Genomic DNA, 20,314 nt, shown 5'->3' with positions numbered 1-20,314 from the left:
GTCTCCCTTTTTCTCTGACCCTCCCCTGTTCATGCTCTCTCTCTGTCTCAAAAATAAATAAATGTTAAAAAAAAAATTAAAAAAAAAAAGATCAGGACATCCTTAAGGATTAGAGAATCAAACAGCTCGCATTCTCCAAGGGGAGGGAAACAATGCACAAATCAGTGAGGAAAAGGTATACTATGCTAGACTATGATTGCAGCATGGGGAAAATAGAGGGGCTGGGGAATACGGAATCATAATAGGACTCGCAACCTTAAATGAGGTGGGCAGGGAAGGCCTCCTGGAGAAAACCCTGAGGAGGTGAGGGGGAGGAGAGCAAAGGCTTACCGGGGGACTGGCCATGAGGTATGTGAGGGACCAAAAGATGCCAGTGGAGTGGAGTGGAGAGCGGAGGCCACTGTAAAGACTTTGGCTGGATGAGTGGGGGAGGGGCAGAGAGAGAGGGAGACACAGAATCAGAAACAGGCTCCAGGCTCTGAGCTGTCAGCACAGCTGACAGCTGAGGCACCCAGGCGCCCCTATTTTTTATTTTTTGAGAGAGAGTGTGCGTGCGTGAGCAGGGAGGGGAGAGGGAGAGAGAGAATCTTAGGCAGGCTCCCCACCCAGTGTAGGCCTCCATCTCAAAGACTATGAGCTCATGACCTGCGTCGAAATCAAGAGTCAGATGCTTAACCGACTGAGCCACCCAGGCATCCCTAAATATCAAGAATTTAAAGAAAGGATCTGGCAGGTGTTGTGCTGGGTCATATTAGAACCCGAGGCCAGGGGTGTCTTGGTGGCTCAGTTGGTTGAGCATCTGGCTTCAGCTCAGGTCATGATCTCACGGTCCATCAGTTCCAGCCCCATGTTGGGCTCTGTGCTGACAGCTCAGAGCCTGGAGCCTGCTTTGGATTCTGTGTCTCCCTCTCTCTTTGTTCCTCCGTTCACGTTCTCTCTCTCTCTCTCTCTCTCTCTCTCTCTCTCTCTCTCTCTCAAACATAAATAAACATTAAAATGGCGCCTGGGTGGTTCAGTGGGTTGAGCGTCCCACTTTGGCTCAGGTCATGATCTCACGGTCCGTGAGTTCGAGCCCTGCATTGGGCTCTGTGCTAACAGCTTAGAGCCTGGAGCCTGCTTTGGATTCTGTGAGTCCCTCTCTCTCTCTGCCCCTCCCCAGCTTGCTCTCTCTCTCTCTCTCTCTCTCTCTCTCAAAAAAAAAAAAAATAAACATTAAAAAAATTAAAATAAAAAAAAAAGAACCCGAGGCCAATGGAAAAAAATGTGTGTCCCTATTTATATGTTTTGATGTGTTTTTTTTTTTTTTAATATTTTTTTTTTTCAACGTTTATTTTTTTTGGGGATAGAGAGAGACAGAGCATGAACGGGGGACGGGCAGAGAGAGAGGGAGACACAGAATCGGAAACAGGCTCCAGGCTCTGAGCCATCAGCCCAGAGCCCGATGCGGGGCTCGAACTCACGGGAACGCGAGATCGTGACCTGGCTGAAGTCGGACGCTTAACCGACTGCGCCACCCAGGCGCCCCTTGATGTGTTTCTTTAATGGTTAACTTTGTCCAGAAATAGATTTTGAAAATATTACTTATGATAGTGTTTGCTTCATTAAAGCAAATACGTAAAATGATAATACATTCTGTTTGGCGGATCGTATCGTAAAGGGTTAAAGACCTGGGGTGTTCAAACCTTTCACATCCCAAAGAAAATTGGTTCTTGATCACCTCTTGGGAGATAACCTGTGGGTCTTTGGAATTCTGCCTGGGAGTGTCTTTGTATAGCTGGGGCCTAGGGCCGTCCCAGGGAGTTCATACTATCCATGTGGTTTGTGGTGAATGCCCGTTTTTATTCACCTGCGGCCTGACCATGCTGTGTCAGTTTCACCTTGGGGGTGGAAGGTTTGGAGACTGGGTAGTTACAGTTAGTCAGTGGGCACTCCATGCCTAGGTGACTGACCCCCAGTAATAACCCTGGAGGCTTGGGTGAGCTTCCCTGCTTGGCGATACTTTGTACATGTTGTCACACATCCTTGCTGGGAGACATAGGTGCTGTCCCTATTAGTCCACTGGTAGGGACAACTGGAAGCTTGTGCCTGCTCTCTCCTGGACACCACCCTGTGCACCTTTTTCCTTTGCTGATTTCTAGTTTGTATCTTTTCATTGTAATATACCAAAACCATGAACGTAACAGCTTTGCTGAGTCCTGTGAGTCCTTCTAGGCAATCACCAAACCTGAAGGTGGTCTTGGGGGAATCCCTAATCCAAGTATAAATTAAGTATTCAAATTTAAAATAATGTTGTGACTTTTAATACACTTACTTCATGATTTTTCAATCTTTTCCCACTCCTTCAATGTCCTGGGGAAGAAAATTGCCTTTAAAAACTCCACAAAGGGGTATTTGGGTGGCTCAGTCGGTTAAACGTGATGAATAGTAACCATGATCACTTTGTGGTTTATGCAAATTTCAGATTACGGCATACACCTGAAACCAATATAATGTCATATGCCAATTTTATCTGAATAAAAATAATAAAGAGGGAAAAGGAGGTCCAGGTAAAGGCCTGAGATGTTCTCCTTTAAATAAGGTGAACTGATTGCAACACCTATTTTAGCTTTCATTAAGTAAATTTTACTTTTTTTGTCTCAAAAAGAGAAAGGAAGGATGGAAGGAAGGAGAGGAACAGGAAGAGAGGAGGTCAAAAGCATAGATGAAAATGAGGAGACCAATCTGGTGGCTTTTGAAGAGTCCAGCAGGAAATGGCTGGGCCTGGTTAAGGGTGTGGTGGCAGGAGAGATGGAACGAGGTGGCAGGTTTGGGGCGTGCTTTGGAGATTGAGCTGTGAAGTCTTGCTGATAGATTAGAACTGAGAGCTGAGAGGAAGGGAAGAACCAAGAGGACTTTGGGGTTTTGTCTTGATGGTAGATGCTGAAGTCCTACATCCATATGAGTAAGATTTGAGGGAAGAACGTGTGTGGCAGATAAAAATCAAGATTTTTGTTCTGGACAGGTTAAGTTGGAGATATCCTGAGACATATGTGTGGAAAAGTCAGGAAGGCAGATGGATGTTTGAGCCCCCCAAACACATTTTATTTGTGTCTAAACATCTAGTCTCTCGTAGGGTGCCTCAAACATAACGGGTGTTTAATAAATAACATTTACACTAATATTGTGTCACAGGCTACGAGTCTGGAGTTCTCTCTTGTCCAGCAAGAGAGGGAGCATGGAATTGAATACAAGAGACACTAATGTCGGGAGAAGACAAGAGCCCCAAATAGGCCTTTCGTCTCCTTATTTATTGAGCTCACAAGATCTTACCCACGTGGTGAATGTGAAGAAAACAAGATCTTACCCACATGGTATGAATTGAAGAAAACAAGCTCTTACCCACGTGGTGAACGTGAAGAAAATAATCAGACAGTAATCGTTAATTTGTGTGTGTAAGAAGCGAAGGGTCTGGGGGGCAAGTGGAGTTTGTGATCAAGGTACATTGACGCCAGATGGAAAGTAATTTCCTGCAGGTGATATAACAAGTTACTCGTGATCCCATTACAATATCGAGCTAGCTAACCTCGGGCGCTTGGACCCCGTGGTGGTGGCTTTCCCCCTTAAGCTTTTTTCTTTTAATAATTTTTTTTTCAACATTTATTTATTTTTGGGACAAAGAGAGACAGAGTATGAACGGGGGTGGGGCAGAGAGAGAGGGAGACACAGAATCGGAAACAGGCTCCAGGCTCTGAGCCATCAGCCCAGAGCCTGACGCGGGGCTCGAACTCACGGACCGCGAGATCGTGACCTGGCTGAAGTCGGACGCTTAACCGACTGCGCCACCCAAAACGATTTATGTAAGGAGAACCTATTTCCCACAATATTTTTAAAGAAGAATCAGAAATGTATATACAAGGCTTAAAGTTAGAAAATGATCCAGGTTTATCTGGTCATGCATCGCAATCAGCTTCTTTTTGGTAGATAACAGTTGTCCAACCTTGAGGTGGTGGCTACAGGTTATAAAGGCCATTTCTGTTCAAATTTTGCCATATGTACGGACATTTACTAAACAAGCCTTCATTGGCAAAGTGGGTAGAGAAATCCTACAACTGGCTTTGTAAGCTTGATGAAATCTCAAGGCTCTGACCTTTTAACAGCTCTGACCATACCTGTAAGGCAGGGGCCTGGGAGGTTTACCTGCATGCATTTCGACATTTCAGAGGAAGGATTTTATGCCTTCTAGTCAGCGTTACACAGTCAGAAATCCTCCTAAACCATTGGCTGCACACAGGATGCAATTAGGATCCAGGCTTGGCTACCCTCCCTAATGATGCAGGTTCCAGAACACTCAGGATTCTTGCTGTGGCTTGTTTTAGCAAGGATGGGGACTGTCTCTGGCCAATCCCCAAATTATGGAATGTGGCCTTTTCTGATATGCCACCTGGCCACCCTGGAATGTAAATTTCTGATAGCAGGAATTTCCTGATAACAGAATAATACCAGCCTACCCCTAGAATTCAAGCTCAAACTGATTGTGTCTACTGAAGTATTTCAAAGTATATTATAGATATTGCCCATCTGTGGCACCAAATAGAGTAGAAACACATCCATGTAGTGCCAGAAGGCTTCCTAGAGAAGATGGGTCATAGGGTAGCTCTAACGCAGAGGTTCTTGACCTTGGCTCCGCTCTAGAATTACCTGGGGAGTGTTTAAAGAACACACCCCAGGGGCGCCTGGGTGGCTCAGTCGGTTGAGCGTCCGACTTCGGCTCAGGTCATGATCTCGCGGTTCATGAGTTCAAGCCCCGCGTCGGGCTCTGTGCTGACAGCTCAGAGCCTGTTTCAGATTCTGTGTCTCCCTCTCTCTCTGACCCTCCCCCGTTCATGCTCTGTCTCTCTCTGTCTCAAAAATAAATAAACGTTAAAAAAAAAAAAAAAAAAAAAAGAACACACCCCAGAAGAAGTAAATTGGAGCTTCTGAGATACAGGGGTCAGCCTTTGTGAAGCGATTCCCAGGTCATTTGGGTGTGTCCCTAAGATGGAGAATCACGGCCTTAAAGAATGAGTAGGATTTGGAAAAGGCATTTTCCAAGCCGGCTTTATTAACTTCCAAGATTGTGTAATTAACAGAAGCCCCGAAATCCATCCTCAGACAGCTCCTGGCTCTGATTCCCCCTCACTTTATCTCAGGATGTGAGGAAAGTCTCATTTGGAATCAGGTAGAAATTTGACCCCCCCCCCCCGCCCCGCCCCGCCCAGCCAGACCTCTGTTTGATGGTTCAAATTTGATTTATTAATGAGCGAAATGGACTGAAGGGTCAGCTTTCTGAGCAAGGCAGGTGGGGAGAAATTGTGAGTGAAATCCTCTGCTACTCAGGCAGGGCTCGTGAGCCTCAACTTCCAAGTTCTTGCCAGAAGTGACAGGCCTTGGGGCGCCTGGGTGGCGCAGTCGGTTAAGCGTCCGACTTCAGCCAGGTCACGATCTCGCGGTCCGTGAGTTCGAGCCCCGCGTCGGGCTCTGGGCTGATGGCTCAGAGCCTGGAGCCTGTTTCCGATTCTGTGTCTCCCTCTCTCTCTGCCCCTCCCCCGTTCATGCTCTGTCTCTCTCTGTCCCAAAAATAAATAAACGTTGAAAAAAAAAAAAAAAAAGAAGTGACAGGCCTCTTGGCAGCCAACCAGCTGTATGGCTCCGGGAGGGTCCCGCCTCCTCTCTGGGCGTCTGTTTTCTCACTTATAAAATGAGAAGGATGGACATCAATCTCTTTGAGGTCTTTCCAGTTGTGACTGCCAAAGATCAGGGAATTGTGGAATATAGAAAATGAGAGAAAAAGCAAAAATAAAACTGGCTGTTGGGAAAAGTGTCCAGAAGAGGGCGCAAGAGGCTGGAGATAAAACATACTGTAGGCCCTGGCCATTCTCTGCCGAGACCCTGCCTCTGCTTCCCTGAGAGCAGGCCAGGCTGAGGGGCAGCAGTCAGAGGACTAGAGGCTCAGAGCGGACGTGCAGACCGTGGCTTGCAGGCTCTTCATTTGCATTTTCTTTGATCCACACCACCTCATTTTTCTCCTCTCTTCTCTCCATTCAAGCTCCAATAGATATGCCATTCCATTCTTGGTAGGGGGGGGGGGGCGGGGGCTGGTCATGACAGATATTTACATAAACAGCCTCTGGCCATGTGAACAGCTTCTATGAACAGAGATTTTGGGGGTCCTAGGAAAGTGTAAACTCCACCTTTTTCTCTCCCTCTTCCCCTAAGAAAAGAATGCAGCAGTCAGCTTGTCTAGTAGGAAGCAAAACCCTTCATTCCATTTGGGATTAAAGTCAAGCTTTCAATGAAACCCCCACTGAAGAGAACAAAGGATTTACAGTCTTACCAGTTGCACAGGACTGATATCAAACCTTCCCAGGGAGCAAGCTTTGAGATGGGGCTTTTCTTCCCTTGATGTTATCAATACCGCATTTGTGACAACAGATCTGAACCCCCTTTGGTGTCAGGAGCCAAGGTGGATGGAGGGCACACCATCAGAACACCATCCCTGCCACCCAGTGGTGGTCCAGCGTCCCACCCAGTGGCAGAATTTATAGCAACCTTGACAGTGATAGTCCAGCCTCTGCTTGAACTATCCCAGGGACAGCAAACTCGCTTCCTCATGAGAGGCCTGTTCCTCTCTTCAACAGTTTTTCTTATTAGAATGTTATGCTTAATCTTCTTGGTTGTCCTGGATCAACTTTCTCCCTGTGGTCTGAGTGTGGTCTCCACTACACAGAACCAGCTTAATCTCTCTTTCACATGACAGATTTTTAAATATTTGAAAATTATTTAAGTTATGATGTCCCTATTTCTCTGGTTGGGGCACCTGGCCTCACTATTCCTCAGTCCCTGGAATGGAAAGTCCCTCAGTCTTTTCTCTCTCCACCTCTCCTTGACATTATCTTCAGCTATCCCCACATGGCAGGGCTCCCACACTCTTCACCACCCGCCTCCACCCATCTAAGAGTGCAGAAATCCAGGTTGGGCTCTGTGTCAGGGTCTCACCCATATGGGGGAGGGGGATCAGAAGCCACTGCTGAATCCCTCATGGGCTGAGTGCTAACTTAGAACAGGTGAAAAATAAGTCTGCGTTGCCCCCAGAAAGACTCAGAAACGACCCTGAAGAAACTGCAAAGTTCAAAGCGTTCCACAGCATCAAGGCTGTTAATGCCATTTTATTGTTATTGTTGTTATTATTTTTGTTAAGTGAGCTCTAAGCCCAACGTGGGGCGTGAACTCACAAGTCACGGGCTCTATTGAGCCAGCCAGGGGCCCGGGTTAATACCACTTTAAGTCCTAAGTTCCTAATAAAGGCCTAGTTGGGGAGTTTGCTCAGGAGGCTGCCCTCTGCTTGGTGGGTTTCAGACTTTCCTGCTTTCAGACTTTCTAAAGGGATTTTGAAAGACCATGTATGTCTCCACACATTTTTAGTTTAATAACTAAAATTTTAAGAAGTTTAAATAGTTGCAGAAGATGCAATTTTTGGCATATTGTACCTACTGTCGGCTCAAAATAAAACAGTCATAGCACCCTTGTAAATGGATTCAATGGGTTCTCACTGCCACAGCATTTTGATACCCCAACACTCAGTGGGTCCAAACCGCACACATTTATTATCTCACAGTTGCTGCGGGTCATAGACTTTATTAGCTCCATTTCTTTGAGACACAGCTTTTCTGAATCCTCTGCCTGAGGGTGTCTCACGTGGCTACAATCCAAGTATCAGCTGGGGCTGTGGTCTTCAAGTCCAGTCTGGAGGCTCAACTAGCAAGGAATCCACTTCCGAGCTCACTCACTTACCTATTGGGAGAATTCAGTTCTGTGGACACTACACCAACTGGGGTATTTATTAAACACACAGACTCGTGGACTACATGTGGACCAATTGAGTCAGCACCCCCGATACCCCTTAATCCCGCTATACATTAACATTAAGGAATCACAGGCATAAACACAAACGCTTAGGCTCTAGAGATATAGTTGAGGGTCTGCTCTCTGACCTAGAATGTTTCCCCCACCAGCCTCACCTTGCTCATCTGTGAAAGAGATTTATTATCCATGCTTTCTTTATAGGGTTGCTCTGAGGCTGAGACCAGACAGGTCACAGAGGAAGACACTTGGTAAATTTTCTGGCACAAGGTATGTTTTAAAATGTCTTTATTATTATTCAAAGGAGGGAAGGACCACATCTGATTGTGCGATTAGAAATTCACAAAGCCCTGGCCAACAATAGGATTCTCCTCAGGGAGGCGATTCAGTTCAGTCAGCATGAACTGAGCTTTTTCATCTGTGCCAGGTATGATTGAAGCTAGAAAGTTGGAACCAGGTTGGAGGTGGGGAGGAAGGATGGAAACAAATGAGTTTCAGGTTAATGCCAGGTCCTAGTGGTATTACTGGTGTTGTCTACCTGGAAGGTGGAAAGGTGGGGCTATGGTAAGGTTAGCATTAGATTTGAGAGTTAACAATGCTGTGAGAGGCAAAATGGGGGGTGTGGATGAGAAGAAGAGGTTCAGAAAATGGGCCACAGTTTTACTGAAGAACCAGAAAGCAGAGTTAGAAAAGGACATCGCAAAGGGATGGTTAGAGAGGCTGGGAAAACAAAAGGAGAAAAATGATACATGGTAAGGAAGGAGATGGTTTAATCTAGGTGGTTAACCTAGTCAATTTACCTAGTCAATTACCATGCCATGCTTCAGAGGGAGAAGGCAATGTCAATAGGTTGGAGGTGGTGGAATCACTTAGAAAGGGACTAAAGCAGCAATTTTTTTTAAAGCTTTTAAAATTCATTTAAGTAATCTCTACACCCAAGTTGGGGCTCAAACTCACAACCCAGAGTTTAAGAGTCGGATGCTCTTCTCACTGAGCCAGCCCAGCACCCCTCAAGCAGCATTTCTTAACTTTGGCTATCATTAGAACTACCTGGGAGCTCTTAAAAATCCTTTTGCCCAGGCAGCACCCCAGACAAATCAAATCAGAATTTCTCGGAGTGGGAGCCAGGCATTTGTTTTTGTGAAAGTGCAGAAAGTGTTGAGAACAGGTGAATTATGGAGGACTTTGTGTCAGTGGAGCCAGCTGGTAGCTCGTACCTCGCGAGGTTTCGCAGGAAAGGAGAACAGAGAAAGAGGTGCTGATAGAGGCAGGACCACTGATGAAGCATGGTGGTAGAGAAGCCAATGGGGTCCCAAGCAGAGGTGAGGACTGAGCCTAGCAAAGGGGGTGTCTTAGTCAAAAGGAGAGAATCCTCTGGAGAGGTGGGAAAAGAGTGTTGGCTCCACCCCCAGCCTTTCTGATTCAGTACGTCTGCGTCCTGACAATTTGTATTTCTAACAACTTCCCGGGTGATGTTGTTAGCCCCGGGGCCACACTTTGAGAGCTACTAGAGAATAGGAAAGGAAACTATGCAGACAGATTTTTGAGTGAGAGAGAAGTGGTGGAGCCATTTCCTTTATGCTCCTGTCAGTGATATGAAGAGCTGCATTTCAAATCCATGGAGAATTCTCCAAACTTTGGTCACTGCCTTTGCCAACCTTGAGAGTACAATCATTTAGCATTGTGGAGGTGCTTACAAATTTCGGATACTAGGGTCCCACTGTTCACCAATAAATCAGAATTCCTGAGGGTAAGATGCCTTCCTTGGTACTGGTAAAACTCCCTGGGCTATTCTCTCTGAGGAGGCACAGCTGTGAAGGGCTCGACAGGTGAATTAAATGGAGAGCCTGCATTCTACGTGGGAAGGTCTTAAGTGGGAAGAGTTTAAGAAGCCTCTTCCAGGGCGAGCGGCTCCAGAACAATTTCTGCTGCGGGGATGGAAGGCTCCTCTGCCTGAGAGCTCACCCTCAGAGGTAATTCCTCTTCCAGGTACGAATACTATTCTCAGAACGCCGAGACCGTCTTCCCCTACAGCACGCACTCTCCCTTCACCAAATCTGGCCAGCTCTTTTCCTTTCTGGCCGAGGCTTATCTTTTGCTGTAGGTTGAAGAGGGACTGAAGCTGGCAGACTACACGTCCCTAGCAGGGGCGACAATAAACGAGGTAGAAAGCGGCTAGAGGAATGGAGAGTGCATCTAAGAAAGGAGAAAGTGCAAGACTTTCTAGAAAAACCACAGTCCTCTGATGGGGTTGGGGGAGAGCCTAGTTAGAAGCCCTCGATGAAACAGGCAAACAGCACAGATACTCCCCTTTCTCCTAGTAAGGATTTCAGCCCAGGGAGCTCTGTTTGACGGAGGCCACCGTTGGTATATCCGAGTCCCCTTCTATAATCTCTTCTGACAACTGAATTCTGAGAAAGAGAATGTTGAATACAGCCACGTAAAGTCGGAGGAAAACGTACGGAACCTTTCAGCCGTAGACTTTCCCCTTTATTTCTCTACTCCCTCGCTCCTTCTCCCCTCACCTCCTGTCAATTTCCTTCTTTCTTGTCTCTACTCTATCCCTGCCCCGCTTCTCAGGGTCGTAACCCGCGAGCCTCGGGAGCGTGGCGCGGCAGGTGCCGCACCCTGCGCGCACCTGTCCCGGCGTGCGCTCAGCGGCCAGCAGGGGGCAGCCGGCCCCGGCTCCTCGCCCGGCCCCGCCCCCGGCCCCGTGGACCCCGCTGCGGCGGGGGCGCGGGAGGGCGCGTCCAGTCCGGCCACGGCAGGGCTCAAAGGCGGCGGCCGTAGCGTCCCGGCCGCCCGCTCCGCCTCCGGCCCTCCCTCTCCGGCGCCCGCACCTCCTCCCATACCTGAGCGGGGAGCGGCGCCGCGCCGCCTCCTCCCCCGCCCGCAACTCCTGCCCGGCCGCAGCTGCGCCGCCACCGCGGGAGTAAAGGTCGCGCCGGCCGAGGGCGAGCTGGCCGCGGAGCCTCCAGGAAGCCGGCGGGGCAGGTCGAGGGGAAAGAGACAGGGAAACTCTCGGCCGGCCCGGGAAGATGGCGCCAGGCGGGCCGGCCGTGAACTGAGAGCCGGCGGGCGGAGAGGAGTCGGGACCTGCCGCCCAGCGGGGCACGAGCGAGGGCCACACGCCAGGCGCGGTGCCCGGGCTCGGGCCGGCCCGCGGGGTCATGTCGGTCAGCGAGCTCTACGGCCAGGTGAGTACGGGCCGCGCGCTGCGGTCCCGCCGGCCCAGGTGAGGGCGGCGCGCTCCCGGCCGCCTCGGCCCTCGGGGGGCGCCCTCTCCCGCAGCCTGAAGAGGCGGGGGGGTGGGGGGCGACGGGAGCCGCCGAGTAGCCTTCCCCTCGCCTCCTCTCCGGCGTCCCGAACTTCGGGTGGCCGAGAAAGTTTGGCTGTTCCGGGAGCGCCCTGCGCTGACTCGCCGCGGCTCCCGGCAGCACCTCGGCTCTGCCGGTGATCGGGGCTGTCGACCCCTCCCCGAGGCCCTGCCGTCGCTTTCCTCGCGCAGTTCTCCCGCTGACTTTCCTGGTCCGTGGGGGCGTCCTCGCCAGCGCGGAGCCTGGGGCGCGGGGACTGTTCTGCTGCCGCCCCCTCCCCTTGCCGGTGGACCCCGCTCTAGCTGCCCTGCAGCGCCAGCTCGCAAGGGCGTCCCTCTAAGGCTTTCTTCGGGGGCACCAGTGGGGGGGAACCCCGAACTTTAGGGGGTGTTCGCACACTTGAGGTGGAAAAAGGGACCCACCCTGCTGTGAGGGGCCTGGTAGCTTGGGGGAGGTGGAGGTTAAGCGATGAGTAAAGTGAGATGCTTTAAAGGATCTGCAGAGATCCTGGGGGAGCGAATTCTGAAGTTCCCGGGGGTGGGTGGCCGGAGGTGGTCCCTCTGCGTGGGTACCGGGAAGGCCTCAGTTACTGCTAGGAAAGGGTTTGGAGTTAAAGCTGACCTGGGGGTGGAGTGTGGATTTCCAGGATGCCTTCAAGGTCAGAAGGGATGTGCGGGGCTCGGTTCCCCCCGGTCGGGAACAGGTGCGGCTGGGTGGAGGCACTCTGCTTCCGAGGCAGTTCTTTTAAAGTTAAGGACCAGCCGCCGCCTCCCCGAGCGCCCACGGCCGTGCAGCAGCATCATCCACCGCTGCCGAGGCCGGGCCCCGCTCAGGCTTCAGGGTCGGGGTGGGGGGGACGGTGAGGGGCCTGGGCCTTTAAGCAAGTGCCCCTCCCCCCAGTAAGTTTTAGATATTTGCACGCCTCGTTTTTTCCGGGGCCGTGACCCGTTTGACAGTGTTCTGTGCGCCCATCTACGTGCGGAGTGGGGTTTGGGGGGGTGGGGGGAGGTGTGCACGCGTGGGTGTGCGATTCCCAGGGTACACGCCCCGGCCGACAGGTTTGGGCGAGGAGGAAGAACTACTTCCGCATCCTCACCTAGCTTTTGCTGCCAGGTGCCCCGCGCGTGGGCGAGCTGTGCGGCTGGGTGGGCTGGCTACTTTTTGTTCCACGAATTTTCCGACTTCTTATCCTGGAAAATGATAGAACCTAGCTGGGCTGATACTCAGGGGAAGTGGCTGCAGAGACTGTAACCCAGGTGGGGTTGAGGGAGCCGACGACACCTACTCCTATCCTCCCCCCCCCCCCCCATGGTTCTCGGCCCCAATTGGAGATGGGCTACAGTTTCTGGAAGGGGCGGGGGGAGGAGGGGGCGTTGGAAACGAATGTAAGCTGCAGGAAGGGGTGGGGGAGGTTGGTGAAAATCTCGGGCACTTCTGGCTTTGAAAAGCGCCCCGCCTGCTTTATCCCTGTGAGTCTTGGGAGGAGACCTCAAAGCGCCAGTTTTCAGCTTTTCTCTTTAGTGGGTTGTCATGAACTTGGATTAAAGCTGGATACCAGCGAGGTGGGGGAAAAACTTGGAGTGGAATGCGCCAAAGCTTTAACACCCTGAAGTGCATGGAGATACAGTGCCAAATCAAGCGCCTCAACGGGCTATACCTGCAATGTATCAAAGGCTCATCAGGTAATTGCTGTATCATGTGAAGTGAATCATCAAATGAACCTGTAACTTTTAAAGCCGTGATCTTGAAAAACCATATTGGATTGCTTTAATAGACCGCACTTTCAGGGGAAAACACTCAATTTTGTTAAAAATGAATATATTGTACGTTATAGGTGAGTGTATTACATGTTAATTGCTAGAAATAGTTGGGAGTCTGAGGTAAAGTGTAATTTTCTGGGCTTGTACTTGACAGAACTATTCTAGGAAAACCGATTGGGAGGACACACAAGTCAAAGTAGCTTGGTGTGAGGGTTGGACGTAGCTCAAAATAGAATTCCTTCCTAGGGTTGGGGGGTGGAGTGGGGCTTTACCTGGCCATTAATGGGTTTCTAGTTCTTAATCGTGTCCAGGTTTATGAATCTGAAATTGAGACTTTGTGGCCCACCTAGTGGCTTCCAGATTGAATCTCTAAGCAGTTCTGTCAGTTAAACCTACTTCTGCCTTACTATGAGAAGCTGTTGCATTGTTTCCTAACCATTATCTCCCTACTTGCTAGGCTGGAGTCCCAGTATGCATATGAATCACAAATTACGTAGAGAAATCATGCCTGCTACTCAGATTCATTTTCTTAGGGAGATGATTTGTTCATTTTGGTGTATTAAAATAGCCAGCGTTCTCCCTTTTAACTTGCTAGGCTAGTCTAACGTGATGAATGCTGGATCCAGGCACGCACTCTAATGTATTATGCATGATGGAAATAATTATCCATTATGTCAACAGCATTTAGAAGTGGGATGGAAATATTAAAGCCCTTTATTGACTATACCTGTTGCTTTAGTGGCCTAGTTGGAAGACCCTGTTGTGAATGAGATCTTTAAGTACATAACTGAAACTGTACTTCCAAGGTTGACTTAAGAACTTAATGTCTCCATCTACCCTTAACTACGAAAACGCTTCCAAGTTCCTATTGTCTTGCTCTTTGCCTATCTGATCTCTCCAACTGGAGGCTCTTATGTTGTATGAATTTTTTTTTGGAGTTTTTAGCCCTTGGCAAAGGGCATTTTGTATTAACAAGGGCACACCTGTTTTCAGACGACTGCATACCTCACCTTTGAGAAATTGGCTTCCTTTGTAGTGAAGCTTTTCTGGGTGGGAAAAGAAAATTAAAGTCCATGGCAGACACTTTGAGGGTGATGTCAAGGTGAGTCAGACTTAACTACTCTTCCAGAAAGTTGGAGCTGACCATGGGTGATCCTGTGACAAATTTGTCTTGTGGGTTGGAAACCTGGGTGAATTTGTCCCAGGAAGGCACCCAAACATGTGCAAGCATGGGAGGTACAACTTGATTGTGATAATTGTGGAAAATAATCTGCCTTTGAAGTAAAAAAAAAAAAAAACAAAACATCAGGCTGAATAACTTTCCTATAAAACCCTTTATAGAAGGGTTATTCTTGGTGGAAAAACTTAAATATTTCTCAGATCATTCTTCCAGTATGCTGCTTTTGATTTTTAGCAGAGTGGGAAATTGCCAGACTGAAACCAACATCCTCCAATGACTTTTTGATCCCCCCCCCCACCCCCACCCCCATAAGTGGTTTCAGAGAAGTGGAGTGCTGCTATCTTACTAGTGGAGCCACCTTGTGTGTTAATGGTGGCTTTGTCCTATCCTTTGACTTGAGTAGTGCAGGTTTTTCCCAAGCGTCTGGAAGATCTCAGGAGCCTCCCCTCCCGTTTCCTCTGTACCTACTGGTGGAGGCACTAATGATTCAAACTCTTTAGGCTCCCAGGTGACTTTTCCATAAAAGCAGTGATGGTAGAGACATCAAGTGCTGATGGTGTTCTTCTGTCGACCCTTGACTTTTCTGGACACTACCTGGTGCTTGTTCACTCCTGATGGCACTTGTGTTTCTGTCAAAGGTTCCTGCCGCCTGAGAATCCATCCCCTCCCCCACCTAGGTGCAGCCCTTCAAGGGAGTGTAACAGTTGTAGTTTCCAATGCCCCCCAACCTCAGGAAGGGGACTGCCCTAAGGTGCGGCCCGTGCTCTTTCTAGAGCTGTGGAGGGTGAGCCAAAGTTCCTCTGCATGAACTTTGCTGAATATCACACCCCTGCTTGCTGCCTTTTCCTTCTGTCTCGACTCCCCTCCCCTGGAAGCACTACCTAATGGATCACTTGAATCGGAGTTTTCACTTCCTTTCATTTCAGGATCTGATTGGGGGAACCCTGCAGCTTGGCTGCGTGGATGGTGAGAAACTTCAAGGCTCTGGCCTCCTCAGGGTCCCGTGAAGCTAAGCATGGAGGCCGTTAGTAGCTCCAGCCTCCCTCCTCCCTTCTCAGCATCGCCCTTTGCTGCTGTCCAGTCCCTAGCTCCCACTCCCTTTCTCATCTGCTCCCCTTCATCAGACGGGCCTTACAGGTAGAGGGCTCCTAGCTCTGCTGCGAGCATCAGAATTCCAGAGTTCGCATGCAAATTGTTACTAGGTTCACATGGTATGTTCTGTATTAGTTGTGTGCAGTGAGCGAGCTTGCCCTGCCCTACCTCCCATTGTCCGTGGTTCTGGTCCTGTGTCTTCTTCCCAGTTAGACTGAGCACCTGGAGGGCGGAGGCCGTAGCAAACGTGTTTTTAGAGCCTCCAGTGTTCAGCACTGTGCCTTCTACTTGAGATTACTTGAGGGCTTGTCTCTTGGCTCCTTACCTGCCCCCCGGCCCCCAAGTCCTGCTGGAACTTTTCTGTAGCCCTTTGCTGACACCAAGTCTCCCAACTTGGACCTCTTGGGAAAGCTCGGATTCTAGCCGCTAGTTTTCTCCAGTTTTCTTTTGGTTAATCTTTCACCTCATCGGCTGCAGGATGGCCACCCTTCAGAAGGCTTTTTGACAACCCCATGTCTGGTCGAAGTCTATTACTGCACTTTTTTAATAGAGCTGGCATTCACTTGTTATTTGGAGGGCTTAAGGCACCTCTGAGTAAGAAACTAAATATCCTTTCTAAGGTCTGGCAAGGGCTTTTTTTTTTTTTTCTTCAGTATTTTCTGTGGTAATAGTCAACTATAGACTGCACACAACCTTTAAGTCCAAGTCCAGCCTTCCCCAAGTGATTGTGTATTTTGTTACACGTAATTTTCAAGGTAGACCTGTATCAGTTGAGCTAGTTGACCCATTATTTTAGTAGATTCCCACAAACCACGTTAAAAAGCAGTCCTTTTAAAGGTGAGTGAAGGGAGGTGTCGGGGTGGTTCAGTTGGTTAAGTGTCTGACTTTGGCTCAGGTCATGATCCCATGGTTCATGGGTTTGAACTGAGTCCACCTGTCCTGTCAATTCGGAGCCTGGGGACTGCTTCAGATTGTCTCCTTTTCTCTGCCCCTCCCCCATTCCCATCCTCTCTCAAAAAATCTTAGAGGGAAATGTGTGTTCTGATGGGCTTGTCTGCACAAACATTTTGCGTGGTCATCAGGCAACGAAACCTCAATGCACAAAGTTAACAAGATAGCGTTGCTGTGTGTTGTGGGAGGAGTGCAGATCCTGTTCAAGGCATTTGGTGGAGGCAGTGGTCAGGTGGGCTGCAGTTGTGGGGAGAGAGTAGTAGTGGGTTGTGAGTTGGCCTTGAATGAACAGGACTTGAAGTGGCATGGTGACTGGAAGGAGGGTGTTCTCAGAGGACCATGGGAGAGTAGTAAGCATGGGGGCAGGGGTGAGCAAGACTGATTTTGGGGTAGTCATAGTAATAACTTCACTCTTGATCATGAGAAAATTCTAGACTTCTGCAAAAGTAGCATGGACTTTATGCATTTTTTTTCAAATTTCCCTGATAATTCCTCACATAAGCACAGTCCAGATACAGTGCATACCTATGAACCTTAATGGAAGTTGATCAGTTTTTCCGTTAATGACCTTTCTCTGGGTCAGGGTCCTTCGTAGGATTCCACATCTTGCTGAGCATTTAGTGCCCCTAATCTCCAATTAGGGACCGTTCCTCGGTTTCTTCTTTCATGTCCTTGGCAGTTTGAGTATTGGTCAGTTATCTTGCAGAATGACCTTCAGTTTGGGCGACTCTGATATATTCTCCTGCTTACATGGGGTTTTTGAATTTTTGCTAAGAGTATATCAGAAGTGATGGGGCTTAGTGCAGCATTTCAGGAGATGTGGGATATCCGTGTGTCCCATTTCTGATGGTATCACTTTGATTCCCTGGTTAGAGTGATGTCTATCAGTTTCCCTCTATTGAGCGGGATTTACATACTGAGATGTATTGCTTGGTATGCCTGTCTTGTTTTTCAGCCACTTTGGGATTATTGAGCCTAGAACTCCACAAATGTTTGCGAGCCAGGGCAGGAAGAGAGTCAAATATGACCTTGAAGTTTATGACTTGATGTTAGGGAGACCATGAGCAGCAGGGGGAGGGGCAGAGAGGGAGATGCAGGATCCAGGCTCTGTGCTATCAGCACAGAGCCTGACACTGGGTTCGAACTCCTGAACCATGAGATCGTGACCTGAGCTGAAATTGAATGCTTTGCATACTGAGCCACCTAGGTGCCCATGGAGTAATAAACTTAAGTGGAATGTATCTTTGAGAACCTAGGACCTTAGAAGAGAAATGTTAAGATCTGGGGTTCTTACAAATAAAGATGAGTGGAATTTTCCCTAAAGAGATACAGATCTTGGTGTGATTTTTTTTTTTTTTTTTTTTTAAATCATGACCTTGGTGTGGACAGTCCTGGCTTCTGGCCATGATCTTGGTGTGAAAGGTCCTGAGTATGCGGTTACATGTTAAGCTCTGACAGCTTGGAACAGGTACATTTTGAGCCTTGATTTATCAAACTGGGATGGTACCCGTGTTCTAAGACTGTTGGAGGATCATGTGCCCTAAGATGTAAAGTGACTGCGTCGTGCAGTGTCTGGCATGCTGTATGGATGTAGCACCTGTTCAGCTTGTGTCCCCCTTGAGTCACAGTGCTGGGTGGTGGCCTTTTCTCCTAAGCCTCATTTGCCATTCTGCAGGGGCATTGGCCATGAGGGGACTCGATGAGGGAGAAAGGGAAGAATGGTTTCAAATAAGTCTAAGTTGTAGACAACCAAGGCATGGGAATAAAAGGTTCCACTCTCCTACCACCCCTTGGGGAAGGAGCAAAGAGTGGTTTGAAAGAAGTTTTCAACTTAAACTGTGCCTTAGGGTTTTTAAGGGAAATTAAACATTTTTCACAATGCCCTTTTTTTTCTGTGGATATGAATGATTATTGAAACAATTCCTACAATGCGGGAGGGGGGGGGAGGCAAAGGCTCTATCAACCCCATTTCCAGAAACAGCTGCTCTTAACTAATGTATAGTTTCCAGACCTGCGTGTTTCAGTGGGGGAGCTACTGAGCACTTGAAAGGAGGCCGGCCCAAGTGGAGAGGAGCTGGACGTGGAAAAGAGCTCAGATTTCTAAGACCATACAAAACATCAGTGTAAACATTTATACTCTTAGGTCGATGAAATGTTGAAATACTTTGGGTGTATTGGGCTTAAACCATTTGGCCATTTTTAACATGGCTACTAGAAAACTTAAGATTGCATGTGTAGTTTGCTCTGTTGCTGTTTTATGTCAATAAAACAGTGATGCCTGATACAAGATGTACTTAAAGATGAGATCCTGGCATACGTATTACTCCAGATCTTCATCTACTATGGCCCCCTCCTGTAGCATGTAGAAGTAACTATCATTTAATGACTGTACAATACAGCATATTATGGATTTCCCATAATGTTTACTGTTCCAATTTTGATGAACATTGAATTGTTTACAATTCTTTTGGTGTTGTGAAAAACGTTGCAGAATGTTCTTGGAGCCTCTTTCACGTATTTGCTTAGGATATGTTCCTAAAAGTAGAAAGAACTCCTGGCATGCATGATTAGTCCTCCTCAAGGTGACCAGGAGCTTCCAGAAAAAGGATCTGTTTCTTCAACCCTCCCCAGCACTGGCCATTGTTTTAAGTTTTGTTTTTGTTTAATTTTGAGAGAATCTTGAGCAGGTGCCATGCTGTCAGCACCGAGCCTGATGCACCTGATCTAATGAACTGTGAGATCATGACCTGAGCTGAAATCAGAAGTCAGACGCTTAGCTAACTGAGCTGCCCCTGTGCCACCATTGTTGCTCTTTTTAAACTTTTACCACATGTTTCATTTTTGACTTAATTTTTACTGGAGGATTGAGCTGCTTCTGCTTAGTGTGCTCATTTGTAGTTTTCCTTATATTAAGTATTTGTAATATTAAATAAGTTTAGAAATAAGTTACAGAAACCATAATTTTCAGGAAAAAATACACAAATTTTTTAAAAGGCACATTGGCATTTTCTCCACTTAGAGCTTGCACATTTCTGAGCTCTATAATGGGGTGGGGGGTGGAAAACTAGGATAGCTAACTTATGGAAACCTAATTTAACATTGTAGTAGAGAAAAAAAGAACCCTCGTGAACTATTAGTGAAGCCACTGTGGAAAAACCTATGGAAATTTCTCAAATTACCATGTGATCCAGTCATTCCAGTGCTGGGTATTTACCTAAAGAAAACAAACACTAATTCAGAGTCCTAATTTATGGAGTCTTTTTTGGGCCAGGTATCTTTTTTTATATCTCCATTTTATTTCCACTTAACAGTGTTGTTGGTTTCGAGAGTACAACCCAGTGATTCATCACTTACCTAGAACACGCAGTGTTCATCCCAACAAGTGCCCTCCTTAATGCCCATCATCCATTTAGCTCATCCTGCCAACTGTCTCTGCTCCAACCCTGTTTTTTTCCCTCTGTATCTGAGTCTCTTGTGACTTGCCTTCCTGTTTTTATTTTTTTTCCTTCCTTCCCCTATGTTCATCTGTTAAATTTCACGAAGGAGTGAAATCCTATGGTAGGTGTGTTTCTCTGACTTCTTTCACTTAGTGTAATGCCCTCTAGTTCCATCCACATTGTTGCAAATGGCAAGATCTAATCCTTCTTGATCTCTGGGTAATATTCCCGTGTGTGTGTGTGTGTGTGTGTGTGTGTGTGTGTGTGTGTTGGTCAATGGACATTTGGGCTCTTTCCATATTGGGCTATTGACAATAGTCTGCTGTAAACATTGGAGTGCATATGCTCTGAATCAGCATTTTTACATCCTTTGGATAAATACTAGTAGTGCAATTGCTGGGTCATTGGGTAGTTAATTTTTTGAGGAACCTCCATACGGTTTTCCAGAGTGACTGCACCAGCTTGCATTTTCACCAACAGTGCAAAAGGGTTCTCCCTGTCTCCACGTTCTCTCCAATATGTTTTGAGTTGTTCGTTTTAGCCATCCTGACAGGTGTGAGGTGGTACTTCGTTGTGGTTTTGATTTGTACTTCTGCGGTGAGTGATGCTGAGCATCTTTTCATGAGTCTGTTAGCCGTTTAGATGCTTTTCCTGCAAGAAGGTCGGTTAATGCCTTTTGCCCATTTCTTCACTGGATTA

The 20,314-nt window shown here is 47.9% G+C and overlaps 1 protein-coding gene across 3 annotated transcripts in view; it reads left to right on the top strand.

The window, feature by feature from the left end:
* The first annotated feature begins 10,624 nt into the window (after nucleotides 1-10,624).
* MYO5B (myosin VB) overlaps nucleotides 10,625-20,314 on the top strand; it is a 340,352-nt gene continuing 330,662 nt past the window's right edge. Inside the window, exon 1 of one of the 3 annotated variants that reach the window (XM_045459498.1) lies at nucleotides 10,625-11,075. In XM_045459498.1, the coding sequence (XP_045315454.1) occupies nucleotides 11,049-11,075 (27 nt within the window). In that variant the 5' untranslated portion in view covers nucleotides 10,625-11,048. The remainder of the gene's footprint in view (nucleotides 11,076-20,314) is intronic. The other 2 variants (XM_045459496.1, XM_045459497.1) reach the window with 2 other exon arrangements.

The sequence above is a fragment of the Leopardus geoffroyi genome, chromosome D3 (genome assembly GCF_018350155.1).
Source record: "Leopardus geoffroyi isolate Oge1 chromosome D3, O.geoffroyi_Oge1_pat1.0, whole genome shotgun sequence".
In the NCBI taxonomy this organism is placed as follows: domain Eukaryota; kingdom Metazoa; phylum Chordata; class Mammalia; order Carnivora; family Felidae; genus Leopardus; species Leopardus geoffroyi.
Note: the sequence above shows the minus strand (reverse complement) of the source record. Positions and strands in the feature narration are given on the sequence as shown.